The 26,025-nt window shown below is 39.5% G+C and overlaps 1 protein-coding gene across 3 annotated transcripts; it reads right to left on the reverse strand.

The window, feature by feature from the left end:
* Window positions 1-23,575, reverse strand: LOC124264906 (palmitoyltransferase ZDHHC20-A-like). 3 transcript variants are annotated; one of them, XM_046699691.1, is made up of 13 exons: window positions 23,455-23,575; window positions 20,862-20,888; window positions 20,488-20,582; window positions 19,145-19,265; window positions 18,783-18,852; window positions 18,364-18,396; window positions 17,616-17,736; window positions 15,974-16,106; window positions 14,889-15,015; window positions 12,079-12,153; window positions 10,162-10,201; window positions 6,348-6,460; window positions 1-2,110 (listed from the first exon to the last, which is right to left on the reverse strand). In XM_046699691.1, the coding sequence occupies exons 1-13, from the start codon at window positions 23,567-23,569 to the stop codon at window positions 2,098-2,100; spliced, it is 1,083 nt and encodes a 360-aa protein (XP_046555647.1). In that variant the 5' UTR covers window positions 23,570-23,575; the 3' UTR covers window positions 1-2,097. The 3 variants fall into 3 exon arrangements, with proteins under 3 accessions (XP_046555647.1, XP_046555653.1, XP_046555658.1); XM_046699697.1 differs by lacking the exon at window positions 10,162-10,201; XM_046699702.1 differs by lacking the exons at window positions 10,162-10,201; window positions 12,079-12,153.
* Window positions 23,576-26,025: the final 2,450 nt, after the last annotated feature.

Genomic DNA, 26,025 nt, shown 5'->3' on the forward strand with positions numbered 1-26,025 from the left:
AGTGGATCTCAACGTACCATGAATTATGTCTCACGCAGGTCCGAGGTAACATGTTAGATCAATTTCTCGTACACAAACAATAAAAACACGTTGTAAAACACATTCACATTCCGCACTGACAATTGACAGAGAATCTCAACAAGATGAGCATTTCACTCATGCAGAGACAATACATTCAGCTGTTCCGTTTGGAACGCTTCCAGGACAATGTGTGCAAACAGTGGTTTCTATGGAGCTCGTAGCCAGGAATGTCAATGTCCAATGTAGGAATATCTCTACACACAACTGAACACACAGATAGGCACCTATCATCTTTAACATGTGGTCTTATCACAATACCTTTCTTGTAAGTCAAGTCAGAACGAAATCCAGCAATAAAATTTAATCTCTTCCTGAGCTTGAGTTGGGATTAACACCAACACCGAGTAGGAACAATCTTCACCAAACACTTATGAGTCTACAAATCCAAATATACAATATTTTCAGGTTATACTAGTTTTTGTATACACAACTATATATCGGTTAGTATCAGCAGTTCTTAACATACCAAATGAAATTTGACAGGGATCAAGGGTTTCCAATTTCTTAAGTATTCAAATCAATGACCAACCAAACTGGATTTCAACTGAAAGCACAATGGACCCAAGAAGTCTTTCCAATCCACCTGGCTACAGAACCCATAGATTCCACAGATCAAGCAATGATATTCCTGTAATTTATAGACCAAGATGTGTACAGACATCAGATAATGAGCCCACGTTCAAAAGACTCAGAATGAAATTGAGAAATGAACCACTACCAAGAGTATTTTCTAAACAAAATGGATGATGAGTCACAGCAGAATTTGAGGAGTCTTGGATGGAGATACGCACGCATACACTATACAGACAAGCTTCAAGATGCACATTAAAACATTTGCCTGTCCATTACTGCTCCCAATCTTCCCACTAGCAGGTAATAAATAAATGGCCACAGTGATATCAGATGAAGAATGTGTTTGAATATGTTTCAATCTTCGTTGACAACTTCAAGAAATATTTTGATGAAAAGTGTCAAAGTATGTGGTAATTATGGTATTGGTCACAATAAAATCTGTGGCTTAGTGCCTAAATAAATAACATCCAAACAGTGCACTTTTCTCTAAACAAAGAATCAGTTTCATAATAAAAATCCCTGTTAATTAAATGCACCCCTTACAATGCTTAGGTGCCTATGTAATTAAGTTTAACAGCTATTTAATACCTTCAGGAAACCATTGTCATTAGGGCAATCTAAATCCATGTGGTGCTATTGTATAGATGATCCGTTAAGGGTCAAGGTCTGTTACTGGAGCTTGTTCAGGAGCCTGGAGTGGCATCATCATCATCATCATGAACAACATAATCATCATCATCCAACTACCGCCGAGCCACTCCACCAGTGCGACATCAGTAGGGAGTGTGCGGTGCAGGAGTAGAAGGTGCAGCACAAGGGCTGCCTTGAGCACCTGAACCCCATTCCACAAAGTGATCTTAGCCCAATGGCCATCGTAGGAGTTACGGTGGTTGTGGCATCAAAATCACTTCGTGGACTGGGAACCAGGGATACAGAATGTATGATTTCAGAATGACAGATTTTGAGAATGAGGTGTTCAATCATAAATACCAGTGTGGGACATCTTGTCAGGGAGCTGTGTTATTTCATGTCAATGTATGTACATAGCTGTCACCATCATCATACAATCGGTTTAAACAAGCCGGACCTTCTCACACATTTCCAGATACATTCAGGAATATTTCACAAACTTCTCTAGAAATCCTTGGATTAAAATACTGTCCAGCATCCACTGATGAAGATCCTGTCAAGAATTTTTAAATCAATATCCTACAAAAATCAACTGATTAAAAGAACGTCAATCAAGTTCCTTTCATGAAGCTGGCCCAGACACGACTTCCTAAGTGAAATATGGTTACTGGAGAGAATCAGTAATCCATCATTTGTTGTGTCTTGAGTCTGATGGTACAAATCAGCAAGGCCTGAACGGATGTTGATGTCTCCAAGCTCCTAGGTCCCTGTTCATCCTATGTTGCTCACAGATGGTGGTTCATGCCTTTGTTCTCATGGCCATTGCCTGCAACAGACAAGTCAGTGTTACACTTCTAAAAGTTACTCTCCTTCAGTGTTCAGCTTACTTCACAGGGATGCCATGAAGTTGATAACGATGTCATACACAAATACTAAAATAGGTTTTTCTATCTAAGCTGAAAAACATAATGAAGACCTCACCAAGCTATTGCTAATTCTGTTAATCACTGGTTGTCAGGCTGAGATAACTTCTATGTTGCCGTGATCAAATATCACGGACTGCTGCATTAAATAGCAGCCAAACATTCTGGTGAAACCTACTAGACCAGTTCCAGGTCTTTGAGCCAACACTGTGAAAAGGCAGCCTGGTCACAGTAAGCTAAATCTGCCTATCTAGACAGCCACTATGAGCACCCAGTACCCACCCAGTCACACACAGCTTTACATGGGTCTTTCTATTGACCCGTAAGTGTATCTATTTACCTGGGTCTATCTATTTACCTAACCTATCTAGTTACCTGAATCTAACCTGATCTATTTTTACCCGGGTCTATCTATTTATCCTGAATCTACCTGTATCACTGTATCTATTTACCCTTAGGGTCTATCTAGTTACCTTACCTGAATCTATTTACCTTACCTGAATCTATTTACCCGAGTGTATCACTGTATCTATTTACCAGGGTCTATCTATTTACCTTACCTGAATCTATTTACCCGAGTGTATCACTGTATCTATTTACCAGGGTCTATCTATTTACCTTACCTGAATCTATTTACCCGAGTGTATCACTGTATCTATTTACCAGGGTCTATCTATTTACCTGAATCTATTTTCCCCTGGGTCTATCTAGTTACCTTACCTGAGTCTGTATTTTAACCTGGGTCTATCTAGTTACCTTACCTGAGTCTGTATTTTAACCTGGGTCTATCTAGTTACCTTACCTGAGTCTGTATTTTAACCTGGGTCTATCCATTTTGGAGTACCATAATAATCATACAAGTACAAGAGGCAACCAGTAGCACACATCACTTATTTCCAAAATCTTATGATATGAGACTGAAGGAAATCCAACACTGACACCCTGAATTTGTAAGTACCAGAAAAGAAACATAAGTAATATGTGACATGCAATTGACATTCATGTCCATCACCTACAAATACAATTCTGATGATGCAAGCAGCAGCGAAGCACACCAACCACAATACAACACTCAAGCAGGTAACAGTGTTGAATTAAGCATGAAAGTCAAGTTTCTTCCATGGCAGTGATGTCAATAACATAGATTCATTTGTCTTTACTGATTGAAATAGCATCAAACATTAAACACAGTAGAAACCAATCTATTTCCTACAGTCAGTATGAATCTAGGAGGGTTGTGGTATCATACAAATCATCAGTGTTCTTCTGGATAAACTATTTAATATAACAGTGCCATGACCAAAACATGTCATTGTCATATATCATTAAATTATTTTGTAAAGACATGGTCTATCCTATTTGCCACCATCCAGTTCAATTTAACAAAAGAAATCATTTCCATCATGCACAACACTACAGAGGTTGACTATCCACCCATGCATGTTCTATAAAGACTGGGCTATGTAGAGTTTCAGAGGCCTCTCTAGCAGCCCTTCTGCTGGTAGAGAGAACTGAAATACTGTATATATCGTCCATCCAATTTGTCCAGAAAGGGAACTACTGACGTCGAGAATATAATTTTGTCTTGAAACAGAAGTGTAATTAATTAAATCATTTCATATTCAGTTATTTGCTAACAAAATTTTCTCTGGAACCATCATATGCTGTTCAACAGTTAAATACTAATTGATGTTTTTTTGGTAATCAGAAGTGAAGTGTATTTCAACAAAACACATACATGCTCTGGTGTCTTGGGTGCAGCTGCATAGAGTCGTGATGATGACATCTGAGTGTCAGAGGTCATCCAAACTTCATGTTCATAAACAAGTCTAACTTATCACTAGAACTAAGAAAAAAAAGAAGACAAAACTACATCTAACACTGTGGTCCTGAAGCATGTCCTTAACATGGAATACATCATGCTTCCAGTAAGGAGGTACAACACCTGGACGTCCAGACATGTCAACCAGGACACCTTCAAGGACGGACAACGATCTTGAACTCAGAAATAATTAGTTATTTCCCTTTGAGATGGAAAATTTGTATTCTGATACCATCTTTGTTGCCATTGATGAAACATACCACCACCGTAAGTAACTGTGTCAAGAAGGATGAACGATAAATGGGAGGGAGGTGACTGTGGTTATAGTTTTGGACTTAACCCTTGACAAAGGCCTCCACTCGGCCAATAATGAGGTTGGTCACATTCAATTCCATTTAACCAGATCAAACAAATCTTTGTAAAATCTCCAAAAAAGGAAATCAACATGTTTCATTTATAGATTCTTGTACTGATTTTTTGAGTGAGCAAACAGAAAACAATCTAAATGAATGAATGATTTCACATTTAGTGGAATAAAATCTAGCGCTTCGCAGATATATTTTCATCCACTTTCGATTATGTTTGGGTGAATAAGCTGAAAAATCCATAAACCTAAAAATAAACAAAGGGAGATAACTCTAGAAGTTCTAAACGCCATGCAGTCAGCAAAAGGTCATGGTTGACAAGTCTGTATGCCATTCCACAATGTGACATTCACTAACGACGGACACTATGGATCACCAGCAGTCAGACAGACAGACAGATGGAGAGAGACAGAGAGTGGAGGGAGAGAAAGACATACAGTGTCCAGTGGCCATAGTGACTGGCCAGCTCAGTCATCAGTATAGCTGACTAGATGCAGTTGCGAGCTAGCCGTTTGGAAGTTCCCTGAAACAGCCCATGAGATGAGTGAGTGAGTGAGTGAGTGAGTTGGGTAACTGTTTGTTAGAACAGTATTTCAGTTACATCACAGTATGTCAGCTTGAGGTTTGACCAAAACCTGAAGCTATGCATGTCTTGTGAAACTTGTGTAACAAGCATGAGCACAGTACTGACAAACCTGGAAATGTCATTAAGGTCAACGAATGATGGTAGGTTTCTAGCTCTCCTGAGGGATGCAAAATTCTTAACAGTAAATAGAGACACCTTAGGTGTCTCGGCCACCCATGCTATGCCCAGAGCAATGCACCTCTTCACAAGGCCACAGCTTCCTGTGGTGTGTTCAAACACAAAATACAGATTTCAGTTGGATTTTGTTTCTGGGATTTTCTACTGGAATAGATAGAAAGCTGCATCGGTGACACACACAAAGACTAGGGCTATTTTAGAGACATCTAAATCAGTTTGCTTACAGTTACTATGTATGACACATCGAATGCATTGAAAACATATTGTATGTATTGATCTGGGTGTCTGGTGTCAAAATGACTGTCAAAAATTGCAAATATCAAATTGGATTTCTCCATGTCACATAAGAGTTCATCTCTAACACAGAATCAGAATCTATTTTCCAAGTACAAACTAAGCTATCAGAGTACAATGGCACATTCTCAACCAAGCCATGGAGTCAGACCACTCAATCCATTGTCATATCACATGACTAGCATAGGTTGCTGGGGACCTATTCTAATGCAGAATTCACACAGGGGACTCTCAGGCTTTACGGAAATATCTGCTTTAAATGTATTATGTGTTTGTTTTCTTTGTGTCTACTTCAGGATATTCAAATCAGCAGATCCTGGCATGACTAAGGGCTGCAACTCTGTCAAGTGAACAGCTGCACCTAAGAACATTGATGGGAATAGCAGCCATGCATGTAAATATTTTCGTGAGCAACTCGCTGGAGAGCTTCATCACAGAAAACAAGATCATGCCTTCAGTGTTGAGTGGGCAATAGCAAAGCAATACGGAACAAAGCAAGCTGCTTCAGGACTCCACAGAATATGCTGCAGCAAAGAGAACAGGCTGGTTCACTGATGACATCAAACATTCCATATGTGTCAGGTCATCAGAAGAGAAAGATGTTAATCATGGAAAACAAATGGTGAGAAGTTATGGAACTTAACTATTTCATTTGTTGCAATAATATACTCCAATATATCTGCTAAAATTTGCATACCTCAACAACAGCAGAAAAATAGCTGCTTGTATGGTTACAGAACCATGGCAATAGCTGGTTAAGTTCAATGTCACCAAGGCAACAATTATTAGAAATGGGTAGAAGACATAATAATTGTGTCTTTTTGTTCCCAAAGGAGAGAAAGAAATTAATGAATATTCATGCTGCTGCTGAAGCTTGTATTGCCATGGAAACAGACCTGTGGGGTTCATTTCTTCCTCCCCTTCTTCCATCCATCTCTGTCTCTGTCCAAGCAGGTTGTCGGAATCCAGATCCACGGTGCGGGTAGGATACGTGACCCCGTCCCCCATGCTGAAATGTACAATTCCTTGTCATGCACTGTTGTAAATGTCTTTTGTATTTACATGTTTTATTCATTTATCTTTGAAACAGACACTAACGGACCTTAACTCTCTCACACATAATCCAAAGGTTCTTTATTCCGTGGAGTGTTGTTAACAGGAACATTTGAAAAATATTTATTTTGAAATTGGGTGAAATGGGTGCTTTAAAACATGCAGAGTTGTGTCCCTTACCACTAAAGGATCTGCTGCTGATGGATTCAAATCCCAGATTTGCCTTCATTATAAGATAGATAGATAGATAGATATTGCCTTTGCCTGTAGCACCATACCTGTGTTTGCTAACTACTTTGAACGATTTCATTTTAAACTTTTCCCTCATGTTCACTAACCCACTACCACTGCACCCACAGGAGACTTTGTACCCCATTCTTCAGACAGTGAACATGTTTTACTTGTGACATTGTTCTATGTACTGCTCTGTAGGGGAATGACTCCCAGCAGGATTAGGCTAAATATGCGACTGTTAACCTCCTAGCATCTCACAGGCAGCATGGGTTGTATACTCCCCAGGGAGTAGAGAATGAAAATCTGGTGTACTCTGATCAGCTGACAGGTCTGATGATTACGTAGTAATGTGAGAATTCACTAAGAGGGAGAAACACGCATGATGCTGACCAATCTAGGAAGACAACTGGTGGGATGATGGCCTCCTTCATCAGCAGACCTTTGCTGGGACCCAATTCTTACAGTGTTCCCAGAGCAAGGTTAAGGAACTATTCGTAACGTTTTTGTGAAACAATTATCCAAGGTAACCAAGTATCTTGTCAACTGTTACATCTAGGAGTTAGTACAACAGCAAGCCCAATACACACTAACTACCATGCATTATATGACAAAAACGTCACTGATATTTTTTTGACATTGACATTTAGGAAACATGCTCTGTTCGGCAATGATAACAATACTGCAGTAACCTCCAGATCATGCTTACTGTTTGAAAAAGGTACAAGGAAATGTTTTGCATGTTTACTAGAAAATGTTTAAAATTGTCTCATGAAAATCAACCATAAATGCATCATGTGTCTGCAATGCTCATCGAAATCACTAACGAATAAAAAGAAGTTGTTATCCATAAAGTTTGTTCTATATTGAAATCAACTGATAATTCAATCTGTCAAAAATTAAACATGAGACAAAAAATCAGATTATGAAGAGCTGTTAATCAGAAATGCCATACATTAAGCAAGTGGTATGTAAATTTTACCTCATAGAAATAATCACACTGTTTACAGACAACACTAACATTTCCAAAGCAATAATGGTTCGAGAAACATGACGACATTGATAAGCTATACATGTTCAGGTCTTTATCCGAGAAACATCTACACAACATTAAATAACCATCAGCCAAACCAGAGTCCACTAAACACTGCAACAGATTCTTCATTATCTGATACCATATCCCTAAAAACAAGCATTGTTTTCTAAATGAAAATGTCATCTGAAATAAACATGGCTGAATATATATAAAGCATGTCAGACATTAATTGACAATAAAGAGGAAAAATAAACATAAAAACAACAAAAAACTTAGTAATGAGGTGTCCTTCATACACAGCCTACAATATATTTCAATTTAATTCAGCACTGATAAGTATTTATTAGGTTAACAGCACATAGACAACAGCTAGAGTATGCCCAGCAAGTATACAGTGCAAGAAAAGCAGTTTTATAGCACAGGGGGACATCAGACAGTGAAGCAAATAAGTCTATCAGTGTAACGTTATAATATCGTGAAGTAGTCACTTGGCTGCCCTAACTAAACTGAACATGTTCAACAGAACAATCACATAAAGCATAGGCTTTTGAGCATCAGAACTATTTACTGAAGAAAATGTCAAAATGTGATATTAAAGAACATTTTTTCTATCAATCCAAAAACACCTATCAATATAGTGGACACATCTGATAAAAATATACAAGCAAACTGATATAAGTCTATTGGAAACATGACCATCATTATTCACGAAATAACTGTATGTCAGCATGCTCATCAAACTGTGTCAAACCAGTTGATTCTTAGTTAAAAATAAGTGTGCTAAGTAGTGTCAAGATATTATTTATTGTCTTGCTATTTTCTGAAAGTTTGTTGACTAAATATTACAAATTTCATCAATTTCAAATGTTTATCTATACACAAGAAATGAATAATAAAGTAAGATCAGTTACCCAGCCTATTTCCCTTAAAATCTTCCAACCAACTTGAGACTTTTTATAATTTATATACAATGAGTTTCAAACTTTACTTTAAGAAACTGCAAAGTGGTATGAATTTTGACGTGAACCTCTGACGCAGGCTTATTAGTATGCAATGGCTTAGGCAAATGTGATGCATCTGAAGTCTCATGAAAGATGACCCAGAGTTCAGAAACAGGCCAATAACAATTCTAAGAAGCCAGCCCATAATGTATACAAGTGCTTGTTTCTCATCTGTCCACAAACAAGGAGGGAAGAGTTGGCTGGGTGTGAGTCTGTGGACTGTTTCAATGAATTAACAGGGTAGTCAATGTGCAATAACTACTGTGAAAGATAGAAATGTGTGCAATAACTCCAAAGATCTGAGTAGCCTGTGACAGTGTCTGTGTCTGTAGCTGTGACTGTGACAGTGTCTGTAGATTAGCCTTGTAACAGTGTCTGTGTCTGTGTCCAAGATCTGCTGTGACTGTGACAGTGTCTGTAGATTGCTGTTTTGTAACAGTAACAGTCTGCAGATCTGCTGTGACTGTGGGACAGTGTCTGTAGTGTCTGTAGATTAGTTTGTAACAGTGTTAGTGTCTGCAGATCTGCTATGACTGACAGTGTCTGTATCTCTAGATCTGCTGGCTTGGACTGTGTCTGTAGATTAGCTTTGTAACAGTGTTAGTGTCTGCAGATCTGCTATGACTGACAGTGTCTGTATCTCTAGATCTGCTGGCTTGGACTGTGTCTGTAGATTAGTTTTGTAACAGTGTTAGTGTCTGCAGATCTGCTGTGACTGTCAAAACGTGAAAATGGAGCTAGACATGTTTTGACCGGCTCAAATGAAAGAGGAAGGTTTTTGATCCCCGGATGGAGTGCTAGACCATGGGGTGCAAAACACGATTCGGTGAAAGTCATATTTTGACCCCACGGAGGCCCAAAGTGAGTACACCATGGGGTGAGAATACGTCAAAACGTGAAAATGGAGCTGCTTTCTGCTGGCTTGGACTGTGTCTGTAGATTAGCTTTGTAACAGTGTTAGTGTCTGCAGATCTGCTATGACTGACAGTGTCTGTATCTTTAGATCTGCTGGCTGGGACAGTGTCTGTAGATTAGTTTTGAAAACAGTGTTAGTGTCTGCAGATCTGCTGTGAATGTGACAGTGTCTGTATCTCTAGATCTGCTGTGCATGTGTTTCTATATATGCGTCATGTAGATTTGTCATGTGTGTAGATCTGTTGTCTGCAACAGTGTCTGTAGATATGTCTGTTGATTGTCTGTGCCTGTGTATCCGTCTGTAAACTTCCTGTGCTTCATGCTGATGGACTGTTTCACCACGTAGCACTGTTGTGAAAGCTGTACTCAGTCATGTAAGTTAGTATCCACAGCTCAGTATCCTAGACTTGTGCTACCATTATACGTCTACCCTGCAAGTTAGCAGTACGCTGACTTTGTAGCAAGTCTACTTACATGTCTACCATCATTTCGGTGAGCATGATGGTGATGGTATCTGAAACCAGTGACTATTGGTCAACTATCAGCCAATCAAACACATGCTTACTACCAATCCCTGGCAATTCATCATGCTTGCATTTGCACATAAAGTAAGTACTTGTGAAACATGCACAAACTGATTCTGTACTTAGCACAAATACATCATCTTTGTTGAAGTAAATGCTGTATCACATAACATAATTTCATTAAGTTTAAAAGCTTAAGTCTTCACAAGTTTGCAAAATGAACTGCACTTTTACAAAAGCTTCTCATACAAGAACTGGGATTATTATGTATCTATGTAATATATGAAAAAAAAAAATCCAATATACACAAGCAACCAGTCACCAGTGATAAGCAATTTGTTGTTAGTTCGCGACAATGTTCCCATGGAAACATTGTTATGATGTCTACTCTACACACAGGATCAGCAACTGCATCCGTGTACTGTATGTCATGCATTTCCATTCCACAATTGTGAGATAATCATGTCATAAACATATGAGTAATGAATATTTAACTAACTTATAAAACAACAGAACAATTAAAAAAAGCTCCATATCTCACATAAAAAAATGAAAACCCTTAGGATTTGATATCTGAATGGGGTCTTGAAATAGATTTAATGGCCATGACTATCCATCATGTATGAGATGCCATAATCACTTAATATCAGTACAATCACTAATCTAGAACTGACCTAGCCTGTAAAAAGTTTCTATTTCAACCTCGTCTTTATCATGTTTATGAACTCGGAAATGACAAAAGTCAAAGGCAACCCCAAACAAACTGTTGATAAAACCATGTAAACAATAAACATTTCTGTTACCCTGGTTACAGATGCTTGGTTGTTTCTGTTGGAAGTGGTACTGACAGGCAAAGAAATGTATGAAATATGACTCAACAAAAACATAATTAGGATTTCGGAGTATCAGATGAAGGACTGTCAAGTACACAAGATTTCTGCATCATGTGAAACCATGCAGGGTTTTAGATACAACGTGACATGCTTGCATTATCATAAAGTCCTATGCTATAAAGTAGACTTAAGTTTACAGTGTTGATCTGTGTGGTTTTACCCAACCCGACACTCAGCAATATTCCAGCTGTTAGAGGCCCATTACTTATAGTCTAAACTAGATAATCCAGTGATTGGTAATGCGAGGAACAATCCACGCCTATAACGTACCATGATATTTGGTCCCTTAGCTGCCTTTGATGACCAGTTGGAGACAGCTCTACACCCAAACCCCTATACATAACTGAGGTGGCCAAACCAGGGGCTAATACTATGAGCATACATGACTGTCATCATACAACAATCACACACATTCCATCAAGCCAGGCATTATCAATACCCAAATATCTTTTCACCATTCTTTAACGAAAGGTTAGCATTTGCAATATATAAAAAGATATCTTAAAATCAGCCCTTAACCATGTTAGTAAGACAACACAAACATCCTAATCGACCCTTAGGGCTTGCTTCACAGCAAGAGTAACTGAAACCATGGCTTAGCCACACTCATTTGTTTGATTTAGGAATTTCATCATTGAAAACATTTATATGTAATATTTGATAAAACTGATATCTTTAAGGGGCACTGAAGCTAAACTGGGTCAGTATAGACATTGAAAAGTCTGGTTATGGTACCATAGTGTCTTTTACTTCAGTATTCTAGTAATGGTCAATTTTCTATAAACTGACTTAAATATGAACATAAAGGCATTTATTATATTATTCCAAACTTGACATTTAAGGAAAGTTTATCCACAAAGCAAACAAAAGAAACGCAAGGCCTGACTGAACTACCTGGCAGGTGAGCAAGTGAGTGGGTTGCATACAGAGAGACAGTGAGACAGAGAGACAAGAAGCCGGCTGTGGCAGCTAACCTGGGGGTGTTGCCCATGGTCTGATACGACATGGTCGCCGACGACTGCGAGGGGAAGGACACCCCATCACCAAGGCTACAAAACATCACAATCAAATGGTTATCATTGTGATAGAATGTCAGCTAATCCTCGGGGCTATGTTCCACAATGTGATCTCAGTACTACAAACTCTCATATAAGCTAAATAAACTGGATGTCAAATTGCGAAGATGTACCTTCATTAACATCTGATGGTTGAGAAGCTAAGATGGACCTTGTAATAATCACTCCTCTATGAACTCCTACATACTTAATATTTCGCATGTCCACGTCTACAATGCATTAACATTGTCCGCAACAGCAGGTCAATTAAAATATACTAATAGGGCTGGGACAGGTCCAACTGTTCTACCCGGGTACCCAACCCACTATTACCCTACCCTACCCGGGTACCCAACCCACTATTACCCTACCCTACCCAGGTACTCAACCCACTATTACCCTACCCTACCCCGGATACCCATTATGTTAATTCCTGACATCAAATGTGTAAGAAATGGCAATACATTTTTCAGGTCTGAGGCTAAAATATTGAGTTTTTCAATATCTTAACCGTGTATTATATTCAAAAGAGGTGACTGTAATTATGTCTAAATCTTCAAAGACAATACAACTTTTAAATTATAACAGAATAACATATCACATTGTTTAATCTATTAGTCACATGATCATAATGTGTCCAGGTACTGAGACGGCAACCCGGGTTCAACTCATTACCCACCCATCCCGGGTATTCCAGGTTACCCGTTCCAGCCCTAATTACTAATGTTACTGCTTTCTAGACGTGACATGTTCCTTCATTGACCCCAAAGAGACGAGACTTTATTGTTTACTTTGCTGTTGTGGCATGGCATGTGTTGTATGTCTGAACCTTAGACATTAAAATTTACAAGACAAAGAGAAATATGAGCAAAATGGCCTGCAACTAATGTTGGAGATAGCCTACTACCACAACAACTGCTCCAGTATTGAAGGCTCACAGACAGGAAAGATTAAAAGCCTGGAGTGATAACTACATTGGTTATACGTGAATGTGTCCACCATAGCTCAAACACCATGTCATAACACTGTTATGCCAAGAATACTTCATGTAATGGGACCTGGTTTACACTTGTTACACCAAGTATCTTGGGGAAACATGCTTCACCAGAAAAATAGACAACAACATATGTACATATTTCATTACATTTAACAAGTTTCAAGAGGGTACCAGAGGACTAGAATTTTAGCACTGGCCCATATAAATAATTCAAATAAGCGTAACAATAGATTATTGTTTTGTATAGTCATAAAGATGGATATGATTTAGCAAAAGCAGTAGTTGGCATGACATCTTGGCACAAAGCAATAAGATTTACCACACTAAACATTGTTTTCAGTCAATACACTGAATGAAAGTTTCAAGGGCAATTACCTTGGCACTTATCATATTGTTCCTCTTATCACGATAATAATACAACAAACTAACAAATCCTAGCCTGTATAAAGAAAATGTTTCTCAGGCAATGTTTTCTTAAAAGTGAAGGAGGTAGGACTTTCATTTTGAAAAGTTTGTTTAATGCCACACTCAGCAATATTCCAGCTATATGGTGGTGTTTAAATAATCTAATGTGATTAATATCAAGAGCATCCATCTCCACAATTGGGATACAATGACAAGTGTCAGTCAACCAAGTCGGCGAGCCTGACCACCCGATCCTCTTAGTCATCTCTTACAAAAAGCATGGCTTGACCAAATCCAACCCAGATCCTCACAGTTAGTCTCTTAGTTTTACACAAAATATCCCAGCATGGCTTGTAAATAATCGAAGTCTGGACCAGACAATCCAGTGATCAACAAGATCTTCTGCACACCGAGACATGTGTAAAAGTCAAAAGTACCACCCGATCCGTTAGTCGCCTCTTCGACAAGGAAGAACAAGCACATGGGTTAAATCTTTTCACACAGGTGTAAACAAAAGGACACTTTATATCTGGCACACCAAGGATACAAGTGAACACAACTCAGGTCACTAACACAATGTCAGCTGGCAAGCACGGATAACAATATCTGCTTCACATAGCAGTGAAACATTTTCATTGACAATAAAAGTGACTGATGCATAGGATTTAAAGTGGCATGACAACTGAGAAACACTTTCTTCCTTTCAATAAAAGTAACAAAATTACAAGAATTCTTTTGAGCACACAAGTTCTCATTGTTAATTACATTAGAGCACGACAATGGTGTCTGGGACATGGTTATGATCCCTAGCTGAGCTGGTCATCACCCCCCCAGCTGAACAAATCAGCCATAGTTTAGGTCAACAGACAAGGTGTGATGAATGAACTAGATTGGCTATACCTGGTCATCTAGAACTACAAAATGTCAAATTTGGTAAAAAGTTGAGAAAGTTTAGTTCTAAAGGAAATCACTGAAAATGATCATATGATCAACATGATCAGCTGAAATGCATGCTTCAGTGACTTCTTCCCATTGGTGCAGTCGGAGAAGAATTGACACATTGGATTGGCCAAAATTTGTATGACACTGTGAATAAATTATAAAACAAACTTCAGCTTTGAGTCAGTGTTTCAGTTAAAAAACATGACATTCTTTCCTTTCTCCCTTAAGAAAACATTACAGAGAATCCTTTTCACGTCAAAAGTCAAGTGAAATCAAATTACAATATTGGTAACTTAGCTCATCCAATGCCAAGAGAAGTGCACAGCCTAGAATCTAACAAACCGAGTGTAGAGTAGTTACCTGTAGAGCAAAGCACCAGGCTTACCTGGAATATATGGGGAGGAACCAGTTCTTAACCTGGTCCCCAAACACTTCCTGGAAGTTGCCTCCTCTACCCAGACTAAAGCCTTCTTTGTCGGGCCCACTCTGAAAAATTGGCGCTCGGAAGGCCTCTGTAACAAATCAAGTTAGGTTTGCATTGTGTGTTTGTTGTTTGTTGTTATACGTCACAACATAGTTTACTGGAATCCTAGGATATATGTACCGCATTTGATGTAATGAATGTCCTGGGCAATCTGAATGACAAAGGACGTAGGTCAAGGTGAGGTGAGGTGAAATTGGGTTTAACGTCGTGCTTGAGAATATTTCGCTCATATGACGATGTGCATGTGTGTGTATGTGTATGTGCAGCTGCTTGTACAAGCCCAGACTTAAGCTGGTTTTATAGTGCTAGACCCACTGAGATACCATGCCGCAGTGAAGCATGAATACCCCACTCAGACACATTATACTGACTCCAAGCCGACCAGTCCTTGTTGTACCCATTAATGCCGAGCGCCAGACAGGGACCAACAAGTACCATATTTTAACGTCTTTTGGTGTGACGCGGTCGGGGATCAAACCCGCGACCTTCCACTCTCCGGCCGGACGCTCTAACCACTACACCACGGAGGCGGATTACGTAGGTCAAGGAGCACTGGAGTAGCAACATATGCTTCTATGTAACTAAAAACTTACTTACTAGTGTAGTAATATTAAAAGAGGGCACCAACAGTTTTCTTATAGTCACTTTTAAGATTATTTTTACATTTTACTATGATCAGCTGCTACAGCTGAAACAATGCATTGAGGTATTACAAAATTTATTGAAATGATGATTTACACTTCACAATCAATTCTGCACTGGCTGTGTTTTTGATAATAGGGATGTTTTAATAGTACAGAACAACATTTGGCTCTGTCATATAAAACCTATCATTCTATCAGAGTGAACTGACCTGCTCCTTAAACAACACACAATAATTTTGGAAAATAAGTGTAAGAATCCCTCTGAATTTGGTTGAATGTATGACACACATCCTGCTGTGGCTACAGTGTACTAATCCAAGCCTCAAGTCTTACGGTACTCACCTAACGTAGACCTGTTTTTACATGTAAGGTACAGATGATACCCAAACAAGGATATCAAACTGATACCAAACATTATTGACACAAAAAACAAGAATAAAAGATGAAATTTTCCCATGCCATTGCCAGCTCCTCCCTGAAAGAGAAGTAGGAATGCTTAATGCAAGAAAAACTAGAAAGGTTCATCATTAATCTTAGTATTCTTACATAAAGACAGGTTGAACTAATCATGAGGCATGTTCAGATGAGTGAGTGAGTGAATCAGCAAGCAAATCCGTGAGTTGTTTTTAACACCACTTTGAACAGTATATCCAGGAATGATAGTAATACCATGGTGTGTCAGCTCAGTGTGGGAGTTTTCCACACAAGTCAGCTTCAGACAAACCTAGAAACAAACAGGGTGAAACAGGATTCAAACCCAGGACCATTGTTTCTTGCTGGCTTAGGGAACCCAACTCTGCACAGCTAATAGCAGCATCTTAAACTACTGTTCTGATGAAGGAAGAGTCAGATATTCAGGGTTCTGTTCCACAACGTGATCATAGAGCTAAGATGATCGTAACTTCCACGATCATAGAGCTAAGATGATCGTGAACTACGTCATAGTGCTTTGCCTTTGGAACAGGGCCCTGGACCTCAACATAGAGCTAAGATGATCGTAACTTACGACAGTCGTGAGTGATCCTTCACGATAGTCGAGTGCGCCTTGTGGAACAGGGCCCTGGACCTCAAGTGCAAACATGGTACATTTTGCAAACGGAAGAATATTAAGCAGAATCTCTTTTGTAATGTATTTATGAAGTTGATGTGGAACTTGTCATTTTAAGATTGAAGATATTGGCGATTTCCATTCATAAATTTGTTATAAACAAACATGACCCTTTTCAATCCAAATATTTAGCCACCAATCCCAAAAATGTCAAGCCTTATTTTTCAGTGATCATCCAGGAGCTTTCAGAACTGTCAAAGTAAATTGCAAGCTCTCACACAATTTAAACATAACACTAGCCTATAAAATAAATGATCAATAAGGATGACATACTCTCCCCTTGGTCTCATGGTTGTTTTAAAACATGATTCAGCGATACAACTTCCTGGTCCCACATGGGGAGATTTACTGTTGCAACACATGAGGCTGAATAGATACATTGTCGATGTTGTGATGAATCATGCAGTTCACAACAGAGACTTAGTTTGAGCCGACTCTAGAGATTCCAGAAAACGCTATCTCATACAGCAGTCACTGCAACCATCCGTACTGAGGGATTTCCTTGTTACTTCAACTTGTTTAACACTGCACTCAGCAATGTTCCAGCTGTATGATGTGGGTTTGTAAATATTCAAGGGTTTGTAAAATCATTCAAGTCTGAACCATACACTTCAGAGACTGATATTGTCAGCAATCATCTACATCACTAGCTTACAATGACATGCATCCCCAAGTCGGACCATCTAATCTATGTAGACACTAACCAGATTCAAACCAACAATCACAGGTTTCTCTGCACAGCATATGGTGGCACCTAACATTTCAAAGCTGCCTAAAGTAAGGGGATACTTAGGACACTTTTACCCAGATATTGCAGTTTGTCCACATCCAGAATTTACCACATTCTGCAACGAAACCATACCAACAGTCACTTACCTTCCAGAAGTCTATGAAATACTTGAGGGAAGTGATGGCAACATAAAGACAGTAGAGGAGGGCATATCCCAGGAACTGCACAAAGAACTTGTAGTTGGAGAACCCCACGCAGTTATTCACCCTGTAACCATGGCAACAAACATGCTGATTTCTTATTAATGTTTTGACAGCATACCATTTTCACAGGGAATACTTCTTTAATGACTGTGTGTATTAACTGTTTCTACTTTTCTTGACATGATTCCATATTCATGACACTTTGAGGTAGTTTAAATTTAAAAGAAATGTACATGTGCAGATGCTACTTGTCAGTGAACAAGACCTCATCACACATCTGAGACAATACAAAATGATGCTGCTACTGGAGTTATGATCACAACCAATTTAAATACCACTACTTCCCGTTTAAAACACGGGGCGGTGGGGTAGCCTTGTGGTTAAAGCATTCACTCGTGACGCCGAAGGCTAGGATTTGATCCCCCATTTCTGGTGTCCCCCGCCGTGATGTTGCTGGAATATTGCTCAAAGCGGCGTAAAACCATACTCACTCACTGTTTCCAACACAAGTGAGGAGTTGCAGGTTATGCTGCTAGTATCATTCTAGTCCTGACACAGAAGAGGATACACACTGTGCCTATGTGTGGAATCTGGGAATCAAACCAAGACCTTCAGCATGTAGGGTGAACACCTTACCCATAACCCCACAGTCACTGAGAGTAAATGATGAAGTCAGTAACACGCAGCTTACCATGGGCAGTGGTGGTCCATCTTGAGAACACACCTGAAAAAATGAAATTGATATACATATGTGGTGATATTCTCACAGACATAGGTGAGAGCAGGCATGTAGGCATTATTTCATGTATAGTTTGATGTTATCATTAGACTAATGCCAGCTGAGTTTTCTGATTAAAATTATTGTTCAGACATTGACTCTGAATCGCTATTGATCCATGTCAGCAATATGTTAAAGATGGGAAGATGTGGGTTACCTCCCCTAGTAGGGGTACTTGCGTCTTTGACATAGACAAAAGTCATCTCTGAGGTAACCCATGGCTTAGTAACTATCAGATCCCATAGAGCTCAGAAAGTATGAATTGTAAGGAAATTGACCTTGTAAACAATATGAAACATATTCATGCTGGTTTCACTATTTGTTCTCCATACCTTGAGCAGACCGAACAATGGTGACACCTGTCTGGCTTTATACACCGACATTTTTCACAGTATCTCGGACCTGGAAACAACAGGAACAGAGAAATTCTGAAGTAATTCTTTACATTGACAGCTGACAACTGATCTGTACAAGGCAACCAACACAGAAAGCTTTCTTCTGCTGTACATGACATAAAAAAAGCTTGTATTTCAATTCAAACAGATATGGTGGGGTATCACTAAACTTCATTCATCATGAATAGTTTAAACACTTATTTACTTTAGTTTTGCATACAACATGGCAGAATGTTTTGCATGAAACTAGAATAGTAATTGAGAATAGCCCTAAATTATGCATGCTGTGTTCCACCTACATCCAGACATCGTTCTGTTCAGAATAGGCAGGTTCCTCGCAAACTGTTTGAGCATTTCTCTCTGCCTGTCCTCACTGGTTTCTCTCTCCAGCTGGTCTGCCTCCGCCAGACTCAGGTAAAACTGCCAAACAAAGGTACATTTATGGGCTGAGTGCTCTGTAATAGTACTAATACTGCTGTCATCAGCAGAACAGCAGTAACACATACATAATCGGATGTGGAGAAGCCTAACCACTGACGGACATGAAAAATGATTCAAATTTGTTAACATCGTCAACATGACCTGAGAGGTCCATGTCAAAACCAGAATGGAATACTGGGGATCTCTTCTGGCCTGAGGTCTCCTTGATGAGACCAGGATGGGGTACTGGGGATCTCTTCTGGCCTGAGATCTCCTTTGATGAGACCAGGATGGGGTACTCTCCCTTGATCTGGGGTACTGGGGATCTCTTCTGGCCCAGATCTCCTTGATGAGACCAGGATGGGGTACTGGGGATCTCTTCTGGCCTGAGGTCTCCTTGATGAGACCAGGATGGGGTACTGGGGATCTCTTCTGGCCTGAGGTCTCCTTGATGAGACCAGGATGGGGTACTGGGGATCTCTTCTGGCCTGAGGTCTCCTTGATGAGACCAGGATGGGGTACTGGGGATCTCTTCTGGCCTGAGGTCTCCTTGATGAGACCAGGATGGGGTACTGGGGATCTCTTCTGGCCCAGATCTCCTTGATGAGACCAGGATGGGGTACTGGGGATCTCTTTCTGGCCTGAGGTCTCCTTGATGAGACCAGGATGGGGTACTCTGGCCTGAGGTCTCCTTGATGAGACCAGGATGGGGTACTGGGGATCTCTTCTGGCCTGAGGTCTCCTTGATGAGACCAGGATGGGGTACTGGGGATCTCTTCTGGCCTGAGGTCTCCTTGATGAGACCAGGATGGGGTACTGGGGGCCTGATCTCCTTTGATGAGACCAGGATGGGGTCTCCTTGGCCTGAGGTCTCCTTGATGAGACCAGGATGGGGTACTGGGGATCTCTTCTGGCCTGAGGTCTCCTTGATGAGACCAGGATGGGGTACTGGGGATCTCTTCTGGCCTGAGGTCTCCTTGATGAGACCAGGATGGGGTACTGGGTCTCCTTGATCTGGGGTACTTCTCTTCTGGCCTGAGGTCTCCTTGATGAGACCAGGATGGGGTACTGGGGATCTCTTCTGGCCTGAGGTCTCCTTGATGAGACCAGGATGGGGTACTGGGGATCTCTTCTGGCCTGAGGTCTTTATCAGCATAATGAATATTACCATCAAAAGTAAAAACATGAAAAGAAAGTTTTCTAATGAGTTCGAACTGCTTACTTCTTTTGGCACAGGTCCATTTCTTGCGAATATTGTCTGCCAATAGGCCCAGGCAAACATAAAGAGAACCGGATGATACAGCAGGAGATATATCACTGTAATGGAACACTGCAGAGTCATTATCTGGACTATTACAGATTTTTAACAGATTTTTTATTGCCTTTGCTTATTTTCAGAGACCATTCAAGCAATAATAACAATTAATTAAATCTATTATAACTCATTTGTACATGTAACACCTTTAGAAACTAAATCTAAATTACTGTACTAGTTGATAATATAAGCATAACAAACGTTGTTCTTCCATGATATGATATTCATATCATGACTGTAATATTCCGACTGCCTCCCCAAAGAAAAACGGAAAACATTACCTTTTTCTGCTATACTTTCCACTGTGACTGTAATGAGAAAGAAAATAACCAAGATAACAAATGAGTAGAATGACAACTCCCATTGCAAATGCAGAAGAAACAGGTCACTATGACTATGTGAGACACCAAAGGTCATATCCAACTAGTCCAGCTAGGCCAAGTGGTTCTGTAAGAACTGGCTTCAATTCTATTCAATAATTCACTTATCCAGAGGAATACACATGAAAAAAGGTGTGCATGCTGTCTAGTCTAGTTCTTATAAATATGAAAATAATATATCTTGACATACTGCTAACCTAAATATTACAAAATACAAAATGGTAGACAATGGCAGACATTGTTGTGTGAAATAATACGTTATACAACACTGGGCCTATCCATTCTGTTATTCTGTTATAAACTCATCAGAAGACAGTTGCCCATTAGCAGGAGTGGAAGAAACGCACATGAACATGCTCGTTAAGCCAAACAAACACCGCAGGAATCATTTGCATTTTACACATTTTAGAATTGAGGAGATAACGAGTCCCTGTACATCTTCACTCATCTCAGGTCTATCCCCACACTGTCCACATTCACATATCACTTACTACCAATACATGACATTACAATACACCTATCATATTGCAGCACACATTTTGTAGACATGACCCAGTGTACTGCCATAAGTTCAGTGACAAATCATTGGTATTCAACGTGTTCAAGTACACAAAGACTGACAAAGAAGGTACTCATCTTGCTCACATTACATCTATCTATATATTAGTCACATATGTCATCCTCATGCCCATGGTTATTTTAAAACTACTTTATGATCAGACATCCTATCGGTATCTTGGACATGGGTATGATTGCCTTCTCACTTTATGCTGGTTTTTGGTTCAAGACACTATTACAACTCATAAATAAGTAAAGACTGAGAAGATGCATGTAATACAGCTGTTGAAATCACTTCTGTTATCAGGATAAGTGTGCACATTAAGGACACATGTTCTCAATCAATAGCATTGACATATACTGCTACATCAGTTAATGGTTTGACTATGACTTTAAAATACAACAGATTGAACAATTACAGGCATCATCGGAGTAACAGATGTTTCAAATTATCAACCCGCTGATGAGCCTTTTAACACATATATGATTCTTAACGGGGATAAAAGGCTATAACCTGTCTTAATGGTTAATAGGCAATATTTGGCATGTTGTGTAATGCTGCAGTAAGCAATATTCCAGCTTTACCATTGCAAGTATTATTCAACCCTGCACATCCAAAAAGGCCCTGTTGACAAGCAATTGTATCGTCTTCACACAGAGAGGCATCATCCAACAGCAAAATATTCAGCCATAATGAGATTGTATTATTCAAAGCCCATGATCAACAATTTAAGGACAACACTTAGCATATATGGACATATCCTTTCACCAAAATTAATATTAAAATGATAAATACATTCAGATGATTAACTTGAGAGCCGAAATATATATGCTACTTATTTTTTAATTTTGAAAGATTTCAGTTTGTTTACGAGGAACAGCTGCATAGCATTAGTAGATTGCAATAGTCCTATTTAAATATAGGACCACTTGAGAATCCTTGCAGTTAGGCGCCCGTCGTCAGTTCAGTGGATTGGTGTGAGTCATGGTAATACCTACTTCACCTCTTATCATGAATGTTTCCAAAATTGATAAAATGTGATCTGAGGTAAGTAAGTATTTTTCTTTGAATTAAGTTGCATGTTTTGCACACAAAAATTATTAGCACACGGGGCATGAGGTACTCATCACCAGATACACAAGCAGTGATTATATGTGAATGTGCCTAGCTCCAAACTGACATTGCCATTGAGATCCCCTATTCATGTTTACCCATTTAGGTCCAATTACGCAGATCGATGCTCATGCTCTTGATCACTGGATTGTCTGGTCCAGACTTTATTATTTACAGACCGCCGCCATATAGCTGGAATATTGCTGAGTGCTGCGTAAAACTAAACTCACTCACTCACTAATCATGTTTGACTAACAGGAGTTTGAATAAAGGGTGTCCAGGTAAGACCACTACCCCCAGTCTGTAGTGTTTACACTGACCATAACTGATCAATGATCAAATAAGCTGGAGGCAAATAGACATTAAGACATTTTTAAGATTGAAAATTTGATAGGACATTGATCTAAATCATTGAGGAAATTTTGGATGACAACAATGTCCTACAAATCGAACAGATCTGAAACCATGCAACCATGACATTAACCATGTTAACATCTAAATACATATGACCACTGCATCTTTGATAAAAAAAGAATATTATCAGTCACTAGAAACAAACAAGGAAGTGTCTCAGTAAAACACACCAAACACTTCACTAGTGAAGTGAAGTTTTGTTTAGGACGAGTAAAGTATCAAAAGAGAAATAATATCCTAAAACATGTATGTGTTACATGCAATGTTAATATTAAACGAGAATTGTCAGACTGACAGCGCTGTGTCATTATCGGTGATGACAGGTTGTTGCCGAGCGAGTTCAATCAACACACGGATATTTCGGTACTTACAAAAGACAAACTAAGGATCAAAATAATGTAAACTTACATATACACATCTGTATAACATAAGCATAATAAGACCAAACTACAATGGCTGTGATAAACAACACAGGAGTCCATCTAACTGCAGAACAACATAAATTGATAGCCGTCGGAGCCATCTTGGGTGTTTGTGTTTAGCTTCCTACGTCATCAATTTCTGTGTATTCGTCATTCGGTCATCTTCGTGTTGCGTCGTGCAACTTCGTTCGAACACAAATACGGCGAGTCTTCAACACTACTGTAGTCTAGTCAGTTACAGCTTGTGGCTCAACAGAGTCTAACTGGAGCACAATTATGTTTTAGAGCGATATTTATATTATTTTAAATGCCACAGTGAGTGACAATGTTCAAGTGTTTGGAGAAATATATGTCAAGAAGAGGTGAAGCCACAGGGGACACATCTTCGTGTGTCCAGGGCTTGCATTTTGAAAGACTTCGTATCCTGTTTCAATATCTTGGACGAATTTCGCTAACCGAGGGTTGGAGGTCCAGCTCAATCAATGGCACAGACTAGCCTAGGGTGTCGTGGGCCTGGGACTCAGCCGTATCTTTAGCCGTTTATAGTTGATTGAATATACGTGTGTGAACATTCTGTCTATGCAGTTTCAAATCGATTGGAGGGGTATGTGGATGGTGACACAGAAATGTCTCATTTGAAATGAACCCGTCCCACTACATGTTTGTATGTCCATTCTGTACAAACTGACCAAAAACGAATAGTTTAACACAAGAAATGTCTCATTTGAAATGAACCCGTGAAGATCCGGGTTAGAATTGGTCTTCTGCAAACCTATGCTTGAAGTAATTTTAAGGCGACTAACGGGATTGGGTGGTCAGGTTCGCTGACTTGGTTGAGTACCAGTAGCGTACCTGCCATTACGCACTTTAGGCACGTGCCTACACTTAATGTTTTCGGCAATTTTGTTCTAACATGTGGTATGTTATGGATTTATTTTTTCGAGAGTAGTCACACTTTCTATGAATGAGTGAGTGAGTTTAGTTTTACGCCGCTTTTAGCAATATTCCAGCAATATCACGGTGGGGGACACCAGAAATGGCCTTCACACAATGTACCCATGTAGGAAATCGAACCCGGGTCTTCGGTGTGGTGAACGGGCACTTTAACCACTGGACTACCCCACCCCCTTTCTATAAAAGGTGCATAACTCTCATGCCACTTTGATGCCAACATGGCGTCTAACAATTGAAAAGTATTTTAAGATTTCATCTGTGAATGATACGTATGAGCTTGCTCCTCAGGCAGAGGAAAAGAAAGTATCCGTTCCAGAGTCCCGTGCACCACCATATTTAGATCCGGTCAATGAAATTGGTTTGGGTGGTCACATCAGGAAAAGAGAGGTTTTCTTGCATCAAAATGGCAAGATTGTCATTTGTTCAATTTTCCATAAAGGTATGAACATGTCGATAATGTAACTAGGATATAGTTACTAAAGACAGCAATTCATAACATGCGTATAAATGATACTTCTATCAATACAGATTGAAGCTAAGGCCTTTTTTATCTAACGCTTTACCCATTCTACTGCACCGTATTGGATTTTGGATTCAAAAATGTATTTTGTAAATTGATAGGTTTCCTTCAGAAATGAACCGTATATAACCGTTTTGTTTAAATTAAGGACAGACATCATATATAAAGTAACCAGGAGATAGCATTCTAGTATTCAATATGTATTCACAACACTACACGCAGCAATTGGCTTTAGCCTATATAACTAGCACCCCCAAACCCCAGTATACCTCTCGTGCAATTCGCGCACTTGCACATCCAATTGTGCCTACACTTCATTTCTTTCCTGGGTACGCCCCTGTTGACAGTTGACAGATCGTATCCCAATTGCGTAGATCGATGCTCGTGGTGTTGATCACTGGAGTGTTATTTGCTCCGAGCTGCTATGGACGGCGACACATTCAGTGGTAAAAGTGTGATGCTGTACACTGAAGCAGGCTAAATCAGGAGGCTAAGGTGCCCCGGACATGGGTAACACACCACTACTGCCCCTGGTAAATGTGACTGCGCACCTCAGTGCCTACTCCTGTTTTAGTGTACAGTCATCACGTCCATAAACCAGATTTATCCACTAGCAACCCTCTTTGTTCTATATGGGTATGTTTGGGACATAGAGGACTCCATGTGAACTTTCTTTCTTTTTCCTTTTTTTCTCTTTAGTATATTTTGCTGTAATCCATAGTGGTCAAGTGTAAAAATTAGTTCAATCCACACTTATAAGAAAGCCAGTTCAGTTGAAGTCGTTTGGAACACGCCTGATAGATGGGCTAGCTTTGGTGGGTTAAGATAAGATAAGAAAAATTTTATTGTCCCGCAAGGGAAACTTGTCTTGCATTCAAAGAGCCAATACAAGCATATAACAACAAATAATTTAAAGCTTATATACACAATGCCAAGCTAATCAGAATATAATGCTGAATTATAACATAATCAAAGTACATGATATAATAATCACTCGTGCCTCATCATAGATTTCACTATTACAATTTTGAAGGAAGATTTAGAAGTTTTATGCTGTATGGGACAAATGATTTTGAAGTTCTA

The sequence above is a fragment of the Haliotis rubra genome, unplaced genomic scaffold (genome assembly GCF_003918875.1).
Source record: "Haliotis rubra isolate DU_JTF1 unplaced genomic scaffold, ASM391887v1 Scf121, whole genome shotgun sequence".
NCBI lineage: Eukaryota > Metazoa > Mollusca > Gastropoda > Lepetellida > Haliotidae > Haliotis > Haliotis rubra.